This window comes from Ictalurus punctatus, chromosome 28 (genome assembly GCF_001660625.3).
Source record: "Ictalurus punctatus breed USDA103 chromosome 28, Coco_2.0, whole genome shotgun sequence".
In the NCBI taxonomy this organism is placed as follows: domain Eukaryota; kingdom Metazoa; phylum Chordata; class Actinopteri; order Siluriformes; family Ictaluridae; genus Ictalurus; species Ictalurus punctatus.
The window spans coordinates 7847543-7868842 of NC_030443.2; the positions used below are offsets into that span (position 1 = coordinate 7847543).

Below are 21300 nucleotides of genomic sequence, written 5' to 3' on the forward strand. Positions count from 1 at the left end.
ACAAGCTGTACACTCACTACTTTACATTGTAGCAAAGTGTCATTTCTTCAGTGTTGTCACATGAAAAGATATTATCAAATATTTACAAAAATGCGAGGGGTATACTCACTTTTGTGAGATACTGTATATTAACATTAACTGGATATGAAATATACTACTCTACAAATATATTTTTCTGTGCTATATATATATATATATATATATATATATATATATATATATATATATATATATATATATATAAAAATATTTGTCCACTCATCTAAATCTTTCAACGGTATACTGGCGCTTTAATTCAGCGCGAGCAGCGCGGCTAAAAAAAATTTTTGATTCAACACCAAAACTCCCGCTTCACTGCTGCAGCGTCCGGTTTAAAATTTTAGCAGTGTAGAGATTACAAACTGCCGTTTCGTCGTCACTCCACACGAGACATCATCTTTACACACAGCATGAAATCGATGTTTTCTCGCCCTCCTTTGATTGACAGGACATAATCGACCCTGATCATCTGATGTTTTTAAACTATCAGTCAATGGGCGATATTGGGAAAATTTGTCTTTGTAGGGGTCCACTCACTGGTCCAACGACAGTATCCAATGACATGGTAGAAGGATTCCCACATGTTCCTGTCTTTTTGAAGTGATGTGAATACATTTAAATGTGTCATTCCAATTCTGCATGACTCTCTCAGAAATTAAATCTGACTCCAGTTGTAAAAACCTCAATGTTGTATTTATTTCTTAGTTATTTGTATTTTGATTCTTTTGATCTTATATACTGGATTAATTATAATTTATTCTATACTTTATACTGTGTTCGTACATTCGGATTGCATGTCAAGTCTCGCGCCGGTCGTGTACAAGGATCTCACTGTCACAAACTCGCCAGTCTTGGTCATTAGCCAGAGGTAATGGACTAATATTATTTAGATGACCGCCCCATGCTTACCCTTTCCTAAATAGTACTTTATTTGGTTCCCTTAGTTAGTAACACTTGGTTATAGTAATGTTATCTCTAGTCAGAGGTCATGACCACTAAAATCTACAGAGATAGACCAATAATATCTAAGTAAAATTAGCTTTATATAATCATGCCATAGTTTTGCTATGTGAACGTTAACGAGAGAAAGATTACAACGACCAGAGGGTTAGACTTCCCCCTATTTAGACTTGGTCGATCAACTGTATGTTGTCCTAAACAGGTATTTCATATCGAGCCTGTACACACTAAGTACACTTAACCTGAGCCAAGTCATTAACCTGGTCTCTTAGTTCGCTTAGTTAGTAACACTTAATTACGGTAACGTTATCTCTAGCCAGAGGTCGTGACCACTAAAATCTACGAAGATTGACCAATAATATCTGAGTAAAATTAGCATTATATAATCATGCCATAGTTTCCTACGTACACATTAGCTAGAAGAATATTACAGTAATCAGAGGTTTAGACTTCATCCTGTTTAGACTAGGTCGATCAACTTTATGTTGACCTAAACGGAAATTTCCTATCGAGCCTGTACACTCTAAGTACACTTAACTTAAAGCCAGATTGCTAGCCTGTACTAACCTGGTCGCAGATTTGCTGTAACAAGGATTTAGCATAATCTACTACAGACAATAATTTCAGAATAAATCAGAATATATTCAAGTCTATTAATTTATTAACCAGGTATGAAAACATCCAAATCCAATACAACTATTAATAATAGGAAAGAATTACATTCAACATTACATTACAATCTAATCCAAAACATAATACAACATAAGAGAGACAATACTTACATACCTGGTAGAGGAAAATCTACACACAGTGATCGTGTGGGAGATCTGTCTACAGACTCCCTGAATCTTTGGCCAGCTCTCCCCTAGATATCCAGATGTTCTGTGGGTCCACCAAATGGTGGTGTTTGTGATTATAATTTGATGTTTGTGGAAGGATGTACTTTATTTACATACAGGAGGTAATTTGAGTGAGGGACCCTGGGAGGGTATGCCTTTAACGGCATGTAACATTTTATTTAAACTGCTATTGAGGGAATGAGACCATATTTTCCTGTCACACTGAGAGCTTTTGTATAATACAGTATAGCTACAGTATATACAGTATAACTACATGTATAGGTGACATCTTATTCGCATTAAAACATGTTATGTAATGTATATAGACTTTGGGTGTGTTTAGGGTGATCTTGACACAGAGAGAGAGAAGGGTGTGAGGAGAGGAAGGAAGAAACCGTTTGGTGACGATTTCCTAGTCTCTACTCAGCATGATGTGTTAATTCAAATGGAGATGCTAATTCTGCGAGAGAGAGGTCGAGTGTTCGTTCCCGTCCTCAGAGAGTCGTTCTCTCCCGGTTCAGATATTTCCTAGTCTCCACTGAGCCTGATGTGCTAATTCAGATGGAGGTGTTAATTCTGCAAGGGAGAGGTTTGTTCTCGTAGCAGTTCTTTGTTCTCAGAGAGTAGTTCTCTCTAGGTTCAGATATCTTGTCGGTACCGATTATTGGCCGATACATCGGTGCATCTCTACTAAAAATGCTTGCATCTAACTGCCATTTTTGCCATTCCTCCCAATTTTGTCCAATCTTCACCAAATTTGGCTTACGTCATCCTGAGACTCGTCTATTAAAAAAAAAAAACAACAACAAAAAAAATTTTATTAGGGGAACTCTGATATTCAAAACCATTCTCAAATAACGGACTGGCATATGTATGGAGCTACAAATCATTCTTGAGTCCCTTTGCTTAAAGTTATGTCTCTGCTTTCCTGTGATTGCTTAGGTGACAACTGTATTTGTGAATGTGCAGCTCACTGAGTCTGGGTCCTTTGCCCCCCAAAAAGATGCTTGCAGCTTTGTTGTTATTGTTATGCCTTAAAATGGATCATGCAGACCACGCAGAGACATTAAACTTGGTCAACAGGTAGTACTCCCTCCTGCTACTCGGGCAAGTTAGATTTGCCTTGTCAGCCTAATGGTGGTGCTATAGTGCAAGGTTTTAATTTTTTGGTCCGTATCTCATGAACCACAAATTTGGTGACAAACTACTCAGGAGCATATGAATAATTATAATTATTGTAATTATTATAATACAATAATTATCAAAAACACCTTGGCATTTCTAAAGAATATGGCTGCCTCGTGCCAATCAATTCTAATGAGGCAGAGGCTAATTTAATCAAACAGATGTAATTAAGGATTGCTTTCATGAACTTACATGAAACTTCAGCACCAAGTACATTACAAGATACTGAGGTAATATGCATAGTTTGGGGCATGGTCATGCATAGGGGTGGAGTTCAGCTAACACTTTCTTAGGAACTGTAAATCTGATCGAGCTGAAAATTCGTATGGTGTACATACATATATTCTGTAAGTAGATTTTTGATGACCTAATTAGTTTAAAAAAAGAAAAAAAATTTCAGCATGCATTTGACATTCAGCTATCTTCACTCAAGCTGAATGATAGGTTAATGTAGGGACCCACTACTATCTAAAGCAGTCTCACTCAAATTAGCCACTGGGGAACTAGTCGTGTTTGTTCACACACAAACATGTAGGGGTCCACTCACTGGTCCAACGACAGTATCCAATGACATAGTAGAAGGATTCCCACATGTTCCTGTCTTTTTGAAGTGATGTGAATACATTTAAATTTGTCGTTCCAATTCTGCATGACTCTCTCAGAAATTAAATCTGACTCCAATTGTAAAAACCTCAATGTTGTATTTATTTCTTAGTTATTTGTATTTTGATTCTTTTGATCTTATATACTGGATTAATTATAATTTATTCTATACTTTATACTGTGGTATAAAAGTTTACCCCCCCCATCCGATTGATCGATTAATTGGAAATAATCAATCAATCAATAGTCGACCAACTAATCGATTATGAAAACAATCATTGGTTGCAGCCCTAATGTAAACATAACTAATGAAAGATCCATCTATCCATCCATCTGCAGTTTAGCTAATCATTGGTCACTGGAGAACTGTGTGTGTGTGTGAAGCAGGACTCAGGAGACGGACTCCTGTTGTTTATTTCACCTTTGAGCGCTTGCGTGGCCATAGTTTACACAAAAAATAAATAAATAAATACAACTCTCAGCTGGCTGTTCAAGTTTGAGGGGGCAGTGTATTTGTGTCAGCTTTGTCTTTGGCACATCTGAGAGAGAGGAAAAAAAATAATAAAAAGTGTGTGTCCTCACTGCAGCCTGTAACGCAATGATGTATTGGCTGTTGAAAGTAGGGCTGCAACTAATGATTATTTCATTAATCAATTAGTTGGTCGATTATCTACCCCCCCCCCACCCCCCCCACCTTTCTGTACCATTCTTTTTGTTTTTCATTTATTTTAAATTAAATCTGCAAACTGAGTGTTACAAATATAAACGTCATAAAACTTTAAACAACTATTTTATATATGTATATATAGCTATAATATTACCTTTCTAAAATTCATACACTAGATGGTAGAGTATACAGCGCATCGTGTAAGTGTATAGTACGTAATTTGGGACACAACTTTACTATTTACTCTCCGATGCGTGTTTTCAGAACAGAAGTAATGTAGTGAGTAAATTGCCACGCGCAGACCAACTAATCGATAATGAGATTCATTGACAACGAATTCATAATCGATTATTATCGATTTTATCGATTAGTTCTTGGAGCTCTAGTTTACATGCAAAGATTTTCACCAGTCCGAATGAATTAATCCCAATTTTAGTTGCCCTTTGAACTGTTTGCATTTATTTTAAACCAGACAATTTTCATTAATATTATTAAGATAGTGGGGGTGCAAGCGTGTAAGCAAGCAGAGAGTGGTATGTTAAAGCCCACATTACAGTAGAGTTGGCTTCCGTCTTAGCAAAAAACTCTTCTAAGTGTGATTTTTAAGCTGACTGAGTTTGTAACCAAAATTACTTGGCATTTAGTATCTGCCAGACATTCATGCTTACATTATTCATCTGTAAAAAAAAAAAAAAAAAGCACTTAGTCATCTGTTGTTACCAATATTAAAAACCACTGTCTGGGAATAACTGCCAATTTTTTTTTTTGTTTTTTTTTTTACAGCTTTTTTTTTTTTTTTTTTTTTTTTTTTTTTTTATAAATAGAGTGTATGCCCCTGTTGAATATCTGATGCATTTCAAATGCTGAGCCAACTTTTATTGTGGTAAATTCCTGTCCCTCGTCTGCCTTAAAATGTTGATGTGCCTCCAATCTAACCTTTTAAAAAATGTTCACAATTATTTTAAGTAGATTAATATCGCTGACTCAGATGTGCCGAATTCACACATCGGTTTCAATAACAAACTTAATCTGACACAAAGGTACTTGTCTAGTTGATCAATTATTAAAGCGGACATTAACCCTCCTCCTTAAATCTGATAGAACTTTTATTTGGATTGGCCTCAGTTGATTTACTCTATTCCATTTGAGGAGTTTACATCAATGCTTTTTTTCAATGCTTTTAAAATTTGTTTCATTAGTAGTTTCTAAATTCTCAGCTATGAATGTATGAGCCAAAATATTTATATGGGCAGTTTGTTTGAATAATATGTACCCCCTTGTGTGCTACAAAATGTTTGTATGTGCTACTCAATTCTTTAGCCTGATAACACCAGGCCTACTCAAAAAAGTGTACAGCCCTGTGTGCTGATATCAGATCGGTGCCATCTCTAATAATTAGAAGTAAATATTAATTTTGTTAAATTGCAGTGGTAGCCAACAATGCAGATAAAGAGGAAATGATAAACATATTTAAGAGGTATTGTCAGATGCAAGAGCCCAACTGGCAGATGTAAGATTTATACTGACTAATGTATTAGAAAGAGATAGTGGAGGTGAAAGAGAGCAAAATAGTGGGGGTGAGAGTGGTATGTTACAGACAACATTACAGTAGAGCTGTTGCTGGTGATGAGAGACAGAGTATGACTCATTTGGACCACACCCTAGTATATTTCAAATATGTGGTAAACAAATTTTATGTCAAATTAAAGTGTAAAATACGCTATGTGCCTAGTTTGTGGCAGCATTATGTTTTCGTCTTGTCTGTCTGTCAGAGATTCTGTTTTTTCTGATATTTCAAGAACCAGTAGTTGAATGTTTGTATGATTTATATGTAATTATTTTTGTAAGTAGCAGATATACTGATTAGATGTTGGAATTGACCAAAACAGAGTCATGGCCACATCAATGTAAAATGTCTGAAATAAGTTCCTTCAACTTTCTACTTTGTCTTCTATTTTAAGGATTTTTGAGGAATGCAAATTGGTCACATTACGGACCAGACTTGTTTGCGTTGGAGGCATTCTCGTCAGTGCTGTTTGCATTAAGTTCTACTTTTTGTAGAACAGAAAAATGTATGTAGGCATGATAGAAAAAATGGAAACGGGGTACAGATAGTTCTATTTGTGGATTAGTAACCATGATGTACTACACTGTTCAGTGGAAACATGCTGTCAAGCATATTACATGGGCCAAGGCAACAGTTAAACCAATACAGGGGACAAACAGAATTTAAACATTGAAAGTCTCAGACTTAGGATTTTATTCGCAGTTTAAAACTCTATTAAAACAAAAATTAAAAAAGAAAACCTCCAGTATTTTATAAGTAAAATTTGAGGGTGAGAGCATGCATTGAATGTTTACTTTTGCCTTTGTATGTGCTTAGAGTTTCATGATGCCTGAGGTACGTGATTTGTCAGATGCCCTAACAGAGATGCTTATGGATCCCATCACTGGTGTAGGTGTTGTGGCCTCAAGAAACAGAGCACCCACTGGCTACGATGTGGTAAGTGTCCTAGCATACAGTATTTTCCAGACAATTAAGCATTCCTAATAATTCAGCAATACTGCTTTCTTAGGAAAAAGTAATAAGTACAGACATTGCTTTGTAATTAATATTTTATTGCTAATTAATCAGCCCCTCCAGGAATTTGCAATCGCAGAAATGAATGCAAAATCAAGCAAACTCCACAATATTCGGAGGAGCTTGAAATTTTTCTAAAATTACTGCAGATTTGGGCCAAGACGCATTGTGTGATATCATCACAATGTGCATTCAACCAAAGCCTTCTTCGATTCATATGCATCAAAGATGAGTACAGCTCATTTACTAACAAATTTCACAGTGAAGGGCATGCAAAACAATTTCATGCAGTTGCAATTTTGCTAATTCAAGTAGTTGTTCATAAAAAAAATAATAAAAAAAAGCACAAAAGGTGCATTGCAAATTTTGAAAAAAAACTGTAGCAAAATCAAGCATTTTTGGCTGCAATAATCACAAAAAACTCCATAAAATCCTGTATGCACTGATTAACAGTGGTTTCTATCGATCTATTGACCAATCAGCCATTACATTAAAACCACCTAACTAATATTTTGTAGGTCCCACTTGTACTGCCAAAACAGATTTGACCTGAAGAGGCATGGACTACATAAGACCTCATAAGATCAGCTAAGAGGATGTTAAGTGCCATCCTATTTTGTAAAGTCATGACTTTACAAATGAGATTTAAATGTGTCAAAATCTGGTTGATGAATAGTTCCTGCTCATATGCCAGTTTGTTTCTCATTTGTATTGCCTACTATCCCCCAAAATGGAACGAGACCCCTAAAGATTTTGTCTTGAGCCTAAACGTGCCACTGATCCTGGGGAATATCAAGTGATGAGCCCAACAACTGTAACTTGTAATGGTTATAGGTAGGGATGCACCGATTGTTCGGCAACCAAAATTATTAATAATAATTTCGGTTGCCAAAATTAATAAGTGAAAAGGCAGAATAAGTTTGACCGAACAATGACGAGTTTGATGACGCAACCAAATAGTCTAGCAACCAGAGTGAGACGCGCGAATGTCACGATCTCCCCTTCTGGCAGCGCGCGCGGAGAGATGAGGGGGTGCTCGCATGCACAAGCTACGTGCACGAGTGCCCAGTGAGCGCATGCTCTTTGGATGTTGACAACCATGACATTGTTTACTGTGGACACGTGCGTTTGTTTTGTCTCTGTTCTGTCTCCTCCCTGTTTTGTCATTGGTTGTTGATTGGGGTGTGGCTTTTTTGTTTTCAGCTGCCAGCGCTTAGCGCTGATTACATTCAGGATATATACCACTGGATATATACCCTGTACACCTCGCGGAGTATTCTGTCACGTCGCGAGACGTAAGGAAGTAGAGTACGGAAGCAGGTGCAGGTAAAGACATTCATTTAAGGGCAGGCAGACAAATCCAAATCGTAATCCAAAAAAGTAGTTAAAACAGGCGAAGGGTCGGGCGATCGGCAAACAGGCATAAACGGGGCAAAGCAGGAATCAGAGTTGTGATCACAGAAAACAGGGTCAAAACACAAAACAAGAAATATGAACTAGTACTATGGACTGGGAGCGGAAAAACCAGCAGGGACTAAATGAACTGATCTATAGTTTAAACTAACTAAATCTATCAAGGAACATATCATTAACAACGTATCTAACTATCCTATATCTACTATAATACTCCGCAAGGTGTACAGGGACGCGAGCGGTATATATCATGAATATAATCAGCCGTATATAACCGAATATAACCATTTTTTGCACGCTTGTCAGTGCACTTTTTAATGCACTTTTTTGTTGTAGGCTACAGAGTGTTCCATTCTTTCAGCAGTCAGTTATAGGCCTAACGTAGGCTATTCAAGGAGAGCTCAAAGATGACCACATCAAAATATTTTTATTTTACTAATTTATTTATTTAAAGTTATATTGTGCCTTGTTAGTAACTTATGCCTGCTGGAATGAAAAAAATGTTCAGTGTTAAATAAATATTTTGAAATTGTAGTTTTTGTAATTGATTTTTTCTTAGATTTTGACTATTTAATTTATGCAATGGTGAAAAAAAATGGCAAAATAAATGGAAAAAACACAAAAAACGTGTTCGGTATTCGGCCTTCTGCCAAGTTTTTCATTATGTTTGGTTCCGGCTTCGGCCAAGAATTTTCATTTTGGTGCATCCCTAGTTATAGGTATGATTACTTGAACCCACACCTGTGGGCCTGGTCGAACAATACTTCATCATGCATACCACCCTTTGGGAAGGAATGTATATGCCTGGTTACCACACACCCAATATATATTGGTGACTGACAGTGTCCCATTTGGCCCGGCATCCATGGCATCCCATTTCCAGTAACATTTAACCCATTAATGTCTACCCAGACAGTATTATCATTGTTTTAGTCAGTTTTTGTCGCTGCTGCTTTTAAGAAACACATGTATAAAGTCTACCCAAATATATGTAACATTATCCAATACCATGCCTACAGTGGTTGACCATGTATCTAGGGATGCATTTCCTCTGCAGAACCAGACAATAAATCACTTGAGCTGGGGAATGCACTGTTTGGGTCATTGAGGCTGCAGTTTTTGCATTCACTCCTAGGGTGTCACCTCGGGATGGTAGTTAGAACCATCGACTCAGATAAACAAGTTGCAAGCCATTGATGAGGTAAACCTCAACAAAGAATAAATGATGTATAACCTTTTTTTTTTTTTTTGTTAGGGAGTAATTCTTGCGGATGTTAAGAATAGTGATATAGCAGATAGAGAAGAGATATGACAACTGTTGCTTATTTTACAACTAAAGAAATTGTTAACCTAGCTGACTTGTATAGATATTCATGTGCTGAATTAAGTTACGTTAGCCAGCGGTGCTAGCTAGCTGATGTTACATACAGTATCTCACAAAAGTGAGTACACTCCTCACATTTTTGTAAATATTTGATTATATCTTTTAATGTGACAACACTGAAGAAAATGAAATTTTCCTACAATGTAAAGTAGTGAGTGTACAGCTTGTATAACTGTAAATTTGTCATCTCTTCAAAATAACTCAACACACAGCCATTAATATCTAAACCGCTGGCAACAAAAGTGAGTACACCCCTAAGTGAAAATGTACAAATTGGGCCAAAAGTGTCAATATTTTGTGTGGCCACCATTATTTTCCAGCACTGCCTTAACCCTCTTGGGCATGGAGTTCACCAGAGCTTCACAGGTTGCCACTGGAGTCCTCTTCCACTCCTCCATGACAACATCATGGAGCTGGTGGATGTTTGAGACCTTGTGCTCCTCCAGCTTCCATTTGAGGATGCCCCACAGATGCTCAATAGGGTTTAGGTCTGGAGACATGGTTGGCCAGTCCATCACCTTCACCCTCGGCTTCTTTAGCAAGGCAGTGATCGTCTTGGAGGTGTGTTTGGGGTCATTATCATGCTCTGCTTCATGTCATAGTACATGTTGCCATTCATGGTTCCCTCAATGAACTGTAGCTCCCCAGTGCCGGCAGCACTCATGCAGCCCCAGACCATGACACTCCCACCCCCATGTTTAACTGTAGGCAAGACACACTTGTCTTTGTACTCCTCACCTGGTTGCTGCCACACATGCTTGACACCATCTGAACCAAATGAGTTTACCTTGATCTCATCAGACCACAGCACACGGTTCCAGTAATCCATGTCCTTAGTCTGCTTGTCTTCAGCAAACTGTTTGCGGGCTTTCTTGTGCATCATCTTTAGAAGAGTCTTCCTTCTGGGACAACAGCCATTCAGACCAATTTGATGCAGTGTGCTGTATGGTCTGAGCACTGACAGACTGACCCCTCATTTCTTCAGTGTCATTTCTTCAGTGTTGTCACATGAAAAGATATAATCAGATATTTACAAAAATGTGAGGGGTGTATTCACTTTTGTGAGATATTGTAAATACCTAACGATCATTATCCTGCTGGGGATAGGTTTTGTGTTACTTACTTTCCCTGGGTGGGACTTGTTCCAATTAAACCTCTCATTTTGAGACCTTGTTTATGATTTATTGGGAATATATATATATAAAAAAAAAGGAGTGGGTGTATTTTTACCATTGTAGGGTGGTTGTGTTCACACTCTAACACACATGTATGTTCAAACACCGTTTAAAAGTGAATTTTGCATAATTGGTCCCCTGTAACATACCATGCCTGATAACTTGACAATTCGAAAACTCAATCATCTTAACTAATGCCATTTGTTATGGAGTATCACTGCTGCTTATGCATCGTTACAGGAGTTTTCAGATAAAATGGTGCCGAACAAAAGCCAAATTTATATCTCAGTTGGTTTATCACTCAAATAAATAGTGAAAATCAAATTTAATTGTTGCTGAAATGCAATTGTTATCGACCAATAACATGACATTATTCATAAACATTTGTATAATGTTTTTATAAACATGTGTCAGAGAAATCTTAAAGGATATTGTTTAACCTCTTTTACTGGTAGCCAAAAAATGGCATTTTTGTCTGTTTTGGGGGTACCTGTGTTCAGCATTGATTTATTTTGTGATATCACACACCACAGTAGTGGTTAATGTTTCATATGAAAGTAGACACTTAAGACTTTAAGAATGAGTAGTTATTTCAAGTATTTCTTCTTTTACGTAGCCTACCTGGGGCAATATATTCATTTTTTTTTATTATTATAAAAAAATTATTTACTTTTAACATAAATATTTTATCTTAACAGCAAATGTTGATATCAACCCCATTCCTGGTCTCAAAGATGCCCCAAGTACTTGTCCATGAATGCCCAAAATATGAGGAGGTTATCCCTAACCACTAAAATTGTGTGTAAGGTTATCCAAACACAGGTAAAAACCTCTCCAAAATGGCACAAAATCTCTCCAAATGGCACCAAACGTCTCCAAATGACATAAAACCTCTCTAAATGGCACAAAGCTTATAAAAATGGCACAAAGCCTTTAAAAATTGCAGACTTCTAGAAATATCAATTTTCATTTTTTAAAAAGGCACAAAATAACCTCTCCAAAATGCACCAAATGTCTCCAAATGGTACAAAATGAAAACAAATGGCAGTAGCATGAACTCTGTTGCACAATGTGTAATTTCACACACACACAAAAAGTCTGAGACATACAAAATATAATGTTTATTAAAAATAGTGCCAGAGCCCCAGGTGAATGAGTACCTGCTCTCCGAATGGCTCAAATGATAGACACACGAGTGACCCCTCTCCTCTGACTTCTTTGGGGGGTAGATAGAACCCCTCAACTCAATCCACATAGTCTTCCTCCAAAAAAAATAAAATAAAATAAAAAAGAGCCACTCGGAAATAACTGCTCCAGAAGCTGTGACGCGTTCAGGCTATTTCGGGAGCACGCCGCCGCTATAAGACGCCGATAAATCGCACGCTGAGCGAAAACCAGTAGAAAACTAACGATCAGAAAAGACTGCCAAACATGCAGAAACCTGCTGTATAAAGTTTTGCAGAAAGACCGCTAGAGTGGAGAAGCCATTTCCTGATAGTTTCTCTGCACAGGCCTGTAAAGCTTTGCTGATTGGCTGACTGACACACAACTCAAGACCAATGGATGCACGCGTAAATGGTTTAGTTGTGCTGATTACACTTTTGATTTTGTCAGCCTCTGAGTGGTCAATCATGTCGAGTTTGGGCTTGGTTGAAAGCTAGAAGTATCTACAATTGGTCCAACTGGGTGTCAATCAAGTTATACTGCCCAATTAAAATTTAGGAGGCGGGTTGTTCAGCATAGCCAAAGCAGATTAGCGTTTTTAGATGGTGTCTCAGTTCAGTTTATGGCTAATTACTAAATTCCCACGGGGTGGGGATATCAAAACACTTAATGCATTTTGAAGAGGACATTTGTGACTAAATATGGAACTTTGCATTTGTTTTCTTCAGTAAAGCTGATGGACTTTATACCGATGGAAATATGCATGATTTACAAAACCGCAAGTGAACTGGATTTTCGTCTATGTAGGTAATGTAAGGTAGTAAACGTTTATACAAGTCCGATCTTGGGTTTAAATGTTATAATTTTATTGTGGCAGTTGTATACGGTATTTACTATCAAAAAAGATTTAGTCGTACTCTCTGATTTATCTCTGTCTCAATGTTTTCGTGGAGAGGTGTGAATTGTTTGCCCAGCAGGGAGCTCAAACTCTGGCCTGTTCCCATCCCCCTGCTCACCAGGAGTTAAGCACACAGTCATGAAACTGCACACAAAGAAATCCACCAGTGCCCTGACTAATCTTATACCAGAACTGCGGCGATAAAATAATTCATTTGTTTATACTAATTGAAAATGTCCGATAAGTCGTTTTCCATTCCGCTGGCGGAATGAACGCAAGTGTCGGGGCGAAAGGGGTTAAATAAACTCATCCTCCATGCTCCCATTCTATTGTCTTTATTGCCAATTGTCCTTTCACATTTCTTTGCTTCACATGGCAAAATTTTACACTTTTGATCTTGGTGTGAGTCAACCGTATGCCTGTAATCCAGTGGGGGCTGGTGCTTTTCAAGAGTGGAGAGGCATACCGTGGTGCTTGTAAGTTTGTGAACCCTTTGGAATTTTCTATATTTCTGCATAAATATGTGGAAAACGTGATTATTTTTGGTCATATTTTTGCAGATATATAGACAACATTTTATCATTTGTGCTGTGACTTCACTTCTGCGGTCTTTGAAGTTATGTTATATGAAGACAAGTTTCCGGTCCTGAGTAAAATTAATGGTTGGACTCTGAGATATGGTTCTGAAGTTCAGCTACTATATAGATCGCTTGTAGTGCTTTATTTATTTATTTATTTATTTATTTATTTTTTATAAAGGCATTTAGAATTTCAGTAGGTTTGAAGACGGTAAGAGGTTTTAAAATTCAAACATTAAACATAATTGGAAAACCTATTAGTGTTTAATAACAGTCTAAAATGGTACATGGCATGCAACTTGAGACACAATGCAGACACCATGCCACATAATACTATACTGCACATTTATGTTTGTATTCCAGCACCGGCATACATAGTGTTAATTTTTGTGGATGTGCACAAGCTGACAGTCAAACCACCATAGGATACATGCGGCAGCCATCGTGTGTATGTGTAGTTAAAAGCAAATATAATACAGCCATAAAGTATCCCGCCATTGTGCTGTCAAGAAACCTGAGTGATTGTGTTGTGCTGACAAACATAAAAGTAACTATATTTCTCTTGCAAAAGATAGAAATATGATCAGTAAACTTACCTGTTGACATTTCCGCATCGAAAACATTTGTTTGTGTTTGGCTGTGGTGTTTTTCACCTAGATTCTCTAATCTCTGGCTGTGATAGAGCAGTGCTGCTCTTCATGCGATCAAAAACACTGCAGTTTTCTTGACAGATATTAATCTCCTGTTTTATCAGTTGTTTCAGCAGGTTTGCTGTTTTACTTGACTTTGCAACTGCTAGGTTAAGGCATTTAGAACTATTGTCATCTATTACAAGTTTATCCACTCTCTTTGCTTTCCATGCATCAAGAACCCAGTCAGACTTGGATGTCATTTGCCTATTTTGTCTTCTTTCTTTCACTCTCCTTTTTAAATAGTTGTAATACTTTGGGCAAAAAGTACAATGATTAAATGGTGAAAAATAGGTGAGAATATTTGGTACTCTATATTATATTGTAGTATTGATGTGTTCATGTTGGTGTCTTTTGTGTACCAATTTTTGGTACCCAGCCCTACATGCTGCAAATGATGAATGTACTTGAGTATCAACGTACTATACAAACTTATTCCATTGCATAGTTTCTCTCCAGGAGCTGGGTTGCTGATCACTGTGTACCAACTACCAACATTGATTAACAGAAAGCAGAAATGTCTGACAAAAGGACACACTGGGGTGCCCCTCATTCATTCTTTTTTTTCTTCCCAAAGATTGCGCAAACCACAGATGGAATGGATGCTGACTTATGGAAAGATGGACTGTTCAAATCGAAGGTGACACGCTACCTTTGCTTCACTAGGGTCTTCTCCAAGGAAAATGTAAGTAATGTACATTTTTTCTTGGATTGAATTTTATACAAAGTAGTATTTTGAACGAGGAATTGTATTCATTTAATAGGAACAATTTTTTCTTTTTATACCATGTGTATTTGCAACACTTTTGAGAGTATTTTATTTAGATAGTGTAGGGTTTCCATAGGCCAGGGTTTGCAAGATGGCTCACAATGTGCATGGTTTATGGCAGCATATTCCAGACTTTATTTAAATTCAAATGCTTATTAAAAAAAAGCAAATTCAAATGCGTATTTGCAATTTCATTATCTATCCCTCCCATAGTGTGTGACTGACAGACATCCTTCATTGACTATGAAAATGTGAATGTGTTAATATAGAATCATATATTTTAAAGATTGAAAATAAAATAAAAAATCCCATACCAGGATTTGGACCCTGTAGTGGCTGATTTCCTTTCGTCTGAGCTCAGGAAGAGGTTACACCAACACAAAGTTCAGTGAAAGCTTCTTAGTTTAATGCTCACAGAACGTGGCATATATAATATATACCCAGCAAACAATTCGATGTAGATTAGTCAGTTGAAAAGTCGCAAATATTATCGTCGATATGACGTATAATCAAGCCGGTCTCATGCCGTAAAACGGGGACACATTTATACGCATTTTATCGTCGAAACCAAGCCTCTAAATTTAACTGCTCTAAGCAGACATTATACGTCGAAACCAAGCCTTTAAATGTAACGGCTCTAAGCGGATATTATACGGCAAAATGAAGCCTCTAAATGTAATGGCTCTAAGTGGATATTATACGTCGAAACCAAGCCTCTAAATGTAATGGCTCTAAGCGGATATTGTACGTCGAATTGTTTGCTGGGATCAGACTAGTATATTTACATGGATTTGAAGTCACTCAATACACAGGGAAATTTTCCCAAGAGCTAAGAATTAAGTAATGTTTGCAAAAATTGTAGTTAAAAGTTGGAACAAGAAAAATTAGACAGTTGATAATGATGTTGCAGGGGGACAAACACTACATGAGGATAACTGCAACATATACATGAAGTTCCAGTTTTTGATTCCAGCATTGTAAGATATTAATCAAATTTTGTAATATCCCTATGTATTGCTAATCAAAGAAAACAATTTATTAATCAGACATCAAATAAATCCCAATGGACTTCTCAGTATATACAAGCTCTTTAGAATTGTACTGTTTGTAGGCTGTCACCCGAGGGAGAGGATTGAGATTCCAAAATTGAATCTGAACTGGACTCACGCCCAATTCTTGTAGGACGCACTGGAGATCCCAAGTAGCTCTGCTGTGAACAGACAGTGGATATATATCTGAATATATGGCATTTCATTTCATTGGTATATACATGTACTATATGATGCATTCTGAACCAACAATTTTGGAATCAGTAAACTACAGACATTAGCTACACATTCCTGAATGCAAGAAAGTGAACCACAATTCACTCATAATTTGAAACCTCCAAATGAATCAATATTCACAAAAGGTTTGGAGTATGTATGCACTTTCAGTTATATGCATAGTGGAAAGGTTTTTGCTTTTCAAATGGATATAAAAACTAATGAATCAGTCAACAATGTTACACAATGGCACATTTGTATGAATGAGAAAAGAAAAAGAATCACAGAAGTTGTAGATTTAAATTCTAGACTTAATCATAAAGTGTCATTTCTTCAGTGTTGTCACATTAAAAGATATAACCAAATATTTACAAAAATGTGAGGGGTGTACTCACTTTTTTGAGATACTGTATTACTGTGCACCTATTTTGGTTTTTCAAATATTACCTTTCATGTAGTGTTATATCGCTGTTTATGAATGTAAAAAGTCTGCAAAGTTTAAAAAAAAAAAAATCAAAGTGCACAACAAAAAATAGATCTCCCAAAAGAAGGAACCGATTCTGAACAGCTGAAACAAGTCATTAGTAATTCCAGACTTACTTCCTGCACAACCCTACGTAGGTTTGTAACAAAAAGCCTCGGATCTGGTCTTCATTAATCTAAAGAGTTAGGTTACTATTGTTGCCAGTACCCACTTTATTTGGACCATCTTTTGCCTCCGGATCACAACCTGTAAGTATGATTAAATATTTATGTATATGTTTTCTACCAAGTGTTCAAAATGCGTGGTTGTGTTGTATACGTGTACAGCCAGTGTACAGATGTTAGCCTGTTAGCTAACATCTGTTAGCCATCTAGCCTCTGCTAACTGGCTAACTCACATTATTGCCAAATGCATTCCACCACTGAGGAACAGTTAGTGTGAAGTTCTGGAAAGGGACCTTGTGCCACGCTGAGTTGGAACTGCTAAAGGTCGGTCGCTAATCGATCGCAGATTGCGAGAGGGAACGTAGGCCTTCAGGAGAGAGTTGAGGTAGGAGGGTGCTGTTCCTGACAAGGTCTTGTAGGTGAGCATCAAGGCCTTGAACTTGATGCGGGCAGCTACAGGAAGCCAGTGGAGGGAGATGAAGAGGGGTGTGACATGGGTTCTCTTGGTTAAAGTTAAAACAGACTTTTTTTCAGACAGAGCTGAAGCTTGTTATGGTAGTTGGCGTTTCCTTTTAGACACGTGCTGACAACAGTAGACCAATCACAACAGACTGATTATGACCAATCAGAGCAGAGTATGCTCTCTAAAAATTTTTAGATTGAATCATGTAACGAGTCGTTTTTGACACTGGGGGGTGGGTGGGGGTGGGGGGGTAATTTAGCAATTTAAATTATGAGCAGTATGTTTTTTGAATTGAACAAGACCTTTAAAACAAAATTAGGCATGTTTCAAAACCACAATAGGTGCGCTTTAACTAAAAAGAATACACGAGATGCATACCTGAACTTCAGTATCACGTTTTTACTATGAGAACTTCCTGACTACATTTCACAGCATGCACCAACACACTACAACTACAGAATCTCTAATGTCCCACAAAACTACAAAATGTCTCACAAAAATGATAAGCACCATCATCGTAATGCATTGTAGTAAATAAAATGGAATGTACCCCGATTAAAGGCAAATGTGTACTGTTTTCCTATTCAGTCTAGAAGCGAATTAAAAATGAGCTAGGGGATTCGTGGGCATGCTGTTTAGTGTTAGCTGCATGTGAAATGTGCATAAACGTTGGCGAGATGATCCTGGTCGGCACAGGCATATTCAAACAGTCAACTTGCTTGACCAGTGCCCTGGACACTATTGAGTTAAGTCCAGTGTGGGAAGGCCATTCATCGGTGATATCATGACCAAGGACCTTTAACAAAATACAGAGAAAACCTGGACCCGTTAACTGAGCGCATCTAGTCTGCTGTTTAAGGGAATCAACAAACTGACTAGGTTTATCTTTTCACATATCGCTTTTTCGCAATAATACTAGGAGGTTTCAGTGTAAAACTTTTCCCTACTGGTATGAATGGTGCAGTGACTATGGAGTCGGAGCTGAGGCACGCTTCGGCGCTTTCTGGTTCTGAGCCAGTGCTTGGCTTATCCACAGTGGGCTCTGTTTGCTCAATAACCATGGTAGATTTTGTTATTTTTTTCTTCCCTACATCCCCTGATTTGGTGTCATTTTTAGACTGACCATTTCCACCCATAGCTTACAACTTACAATTTAATAATCATGAGAGGATATCAAACAGTTCTGGGTGTAAAGTTCAATAAAGGTTATCAGACATTTTGTTGAATCATGTGGTGACAGAATCTTTACTGTAACCTGTGCTCGCAGAAGCACCGTGATCTAAAACAACATGATATTTCAACCTATGTAGATCGAGGTCACACTGACACAAAGTTCAGTGAAAGCTTCTTAGTTTAATGCTCACAAAGCATAGCATATATACATATGAGACAAGAGAATAGGAGCTGGGGAGACGAGAAAAACAAGCTCTATCTCAGGGAGAGAAAACGACTTTCTGTTCTTGTACCGAGATATCCTGACACAGACTAGAGGTTAATTAAATTTTTTAAAGAGCAATTTTTGTTGTCTAAAGACACCAAATGGAGGCCATCACCAAAAAGGTACCTTTAATATTCAACATGGCAAACACTGATATTATTCAATGATTTGAGTGCACGATGTTCAATCTTTCTTCCTTAGTCGTTAGTAATAGGTATTTTTGTGATGTGTATTTTTATTAACTCATTGACAGACAAGATTGCAGCATTAAGGGTACACATCCAGACACTAAAGAGGGCTAGAAAGAACTAGAGCAGCCTAGTTGTGGTAGGGGAAAGCCTGGGTGCCTTAGGCAGAGATGGAGAAATGACAAGTCTGGTATTGGAGCCCTCAAAGCAGGGTGAATTGGTGATGAATCTGCAGCATAATCACAGTGTTAAAGCTTTCGTGCAGGAGCACAGCTCACCACTGAGAAGCTTGTTGAAAGAGCTCTGGTTATAGGTGATAGTAAATCAATCAATAATCACTAACAAAAATATTTTCCATTTTGTCAAGTTGCACTCACAATAGTAAAGTCTGAGTGTGATGACCAGGTCTCACCTACAGTACTGAAGTGTGAGCATAAGGGTCCAAGCAAATAATCGTGCAAAAACAAATGGGTACTTTGTACCCTTGGTGCTTGAACCCTAATTAGCATTTGAATATGAATAAATTTGGGGAAATGACAGTTGACCATGGAAATGCAAATACAGAGAGGGTTGCAGAGTTTTAATTTTGGCTGAGTTCAAGGATCTAGGATGACGGTACAATTGCAATATTGAGCATTACTTTTTCAATATGGCAGAATCATTCCAGGTGTTAGATAATTTAAACGCTGTTCCTTGAAAAAGGTTTTCCTTGAAATGATTCTGGTTTATCTGGGCTAAAGTATAAGTCACTAGGCCACTACTATGCTTTTCTTATGACCTATACATATTGTATGTGTCTTTTCACAGAGTCATTTAGGAAATGTGCTGGTGGACATGAAGTTGATTGACATTAAAGATACGCTGCCCGTCGGCTTTATCCCGATTCAGGAGACAGTGGACACACGTAAGCACTTATCTCTTCTTTTGTGCTTGCTTGCATGCAGACAATATAATTTTATTCATTTTTTTTTAAACAAGGCTGACAACAATTGTTTAACATACATCAGGTCCATAAATGTTTGGGCATTGACAGTTATTGTTCATTTGGCTACCACTATATATTGGGGTTGAAATTACATAATGAATATGTGCTAAAAATGCAGACTTTCAGCTTTAATTAAAGGGGATTTGCATCCAAATAGACCAGAGGTTCTTAACCTTTTGTAGCGAAAGCCCCCCCAAGCCTCCCCTATCATGTGGCATGCTTATATACATATGTATATGTGTGTATGTATGTATGTATGTATGTATGTATGTATGTATGTATGTATATATACAGTATCTCACAAAAATGAGTACACCCCTCACATTTTTGTAAAAATTTGATTATATCTTTTAATTTGACAACGCTGAAGAAATGGCACTTTGCTACACTGTAAAGTAGTGAGTGTACAGCTTGTGTAACAGTGTAAATTTGCTCTCCCCTCAAAATAATTCAACACACAGCCATTAATGTCAAACCACTGGCAACAAAAGTGAGTACACCCCTAAGTGAAAATGTCCAAATGTTGGGCCCAAAGTTTCAATATTTCGTGTGGCCACCATTATATTCCAGCACTGCCTTAACCCTCTTGGGCATGGAGTTCACCAGAGCTTCACAGGTTGCCGTTGGAGTCCTCTTCCACTCCTCCATGATGACATCACAGAGCTGGTGGATGTTAGAGACCATGTGCTCCTCCACCTTCCGTTTGAGGATGCCCCACAGATGCTCAATAGGGTTTAGTCCATCACCTTCACCCTCAGTTACTTTAGCAAGGCAGTGTTCATCTTCGAGGTGTGTTTGGGGTCGTTATCATGCTGGAATACTGCCCTGCGGCCCAGTCTCCAAAGGGAGGGGATCATGCTCTGTTTCAGTATGTCACAGTACATGTTGGCATTCATGGTTCCCTCAATGAACTGTAGCTCCCCAGTGCTGGCAGCACTCATGCAGCCCCAGACCATGACACTCCCACCAGCATGCTTGACTGAGGGCAAGACACACTTTTCTTTTTGTACTCCTCACCTGGTTGCTGCCACACACGCTTGACACCATCTGAACCAAATAAGTTTATCTTGGTCTCATCAGACCACAAGACATGGTTGCAGTAATCCAGGTCCTTAGTTTGCTTGCCTTCAGCAAACTGTTTGAGGGCTTTCTTGTGCATCATCTTTAGAAGAGGCTTCCTTCTGGGATGACAGCCATGCAGACCAATCTGATGCAGTGTGGGGCGATCAGTTCCTGGAGTTCGAATTCGGAGTTCGATGGAGTAAGACGCGAAGTTGGAGGCTGCTGCTGATTTCGATTAAAATTGTAATTAATTAGCACTTTTTGGTCATATATTTTGACTTATTCTACTTTTCCTTGTTTGCACTTT

General features: G+C 37.8%; 1 protein-coding gene across 12 annotated transcripts in view; it reads left to right on the plus strand.

The window, feature by feature from the left end:
- The window catches only part of mvb12ba (multivesicular body subunit 12Ba), an 87819-nt gene that overhangs the window by 5666 nt on the left and 60853 nt on the right, over positions 1–21300 (plus strand). For 10 of the 12 annotated variants that reach the window (XM_017460122.2, XM_017460127.2, XM_017460124.3 and 7 more), the window contains exons 2-4: positions 6677–6796; positions 14753–14860; positions 19754–19850. In XM_017460122.2, coding sequence (XP_017315611.1) covers positions 6683–6796; positions 14753–14860; positions 19754–19850 — 319 coding nt within the window. In that variant the 5' untranslated portion in view covers positions 6677–6682. Of the gene's footprint in view, positions 1–6676; positions 6797–14752; positions 14861–19753; positions 19851–21300 lie in introns of those variants that run through there. The other 2 variants (XM_053676828.1, XM_053676825.1) reach the window with 2 other exon arrangements.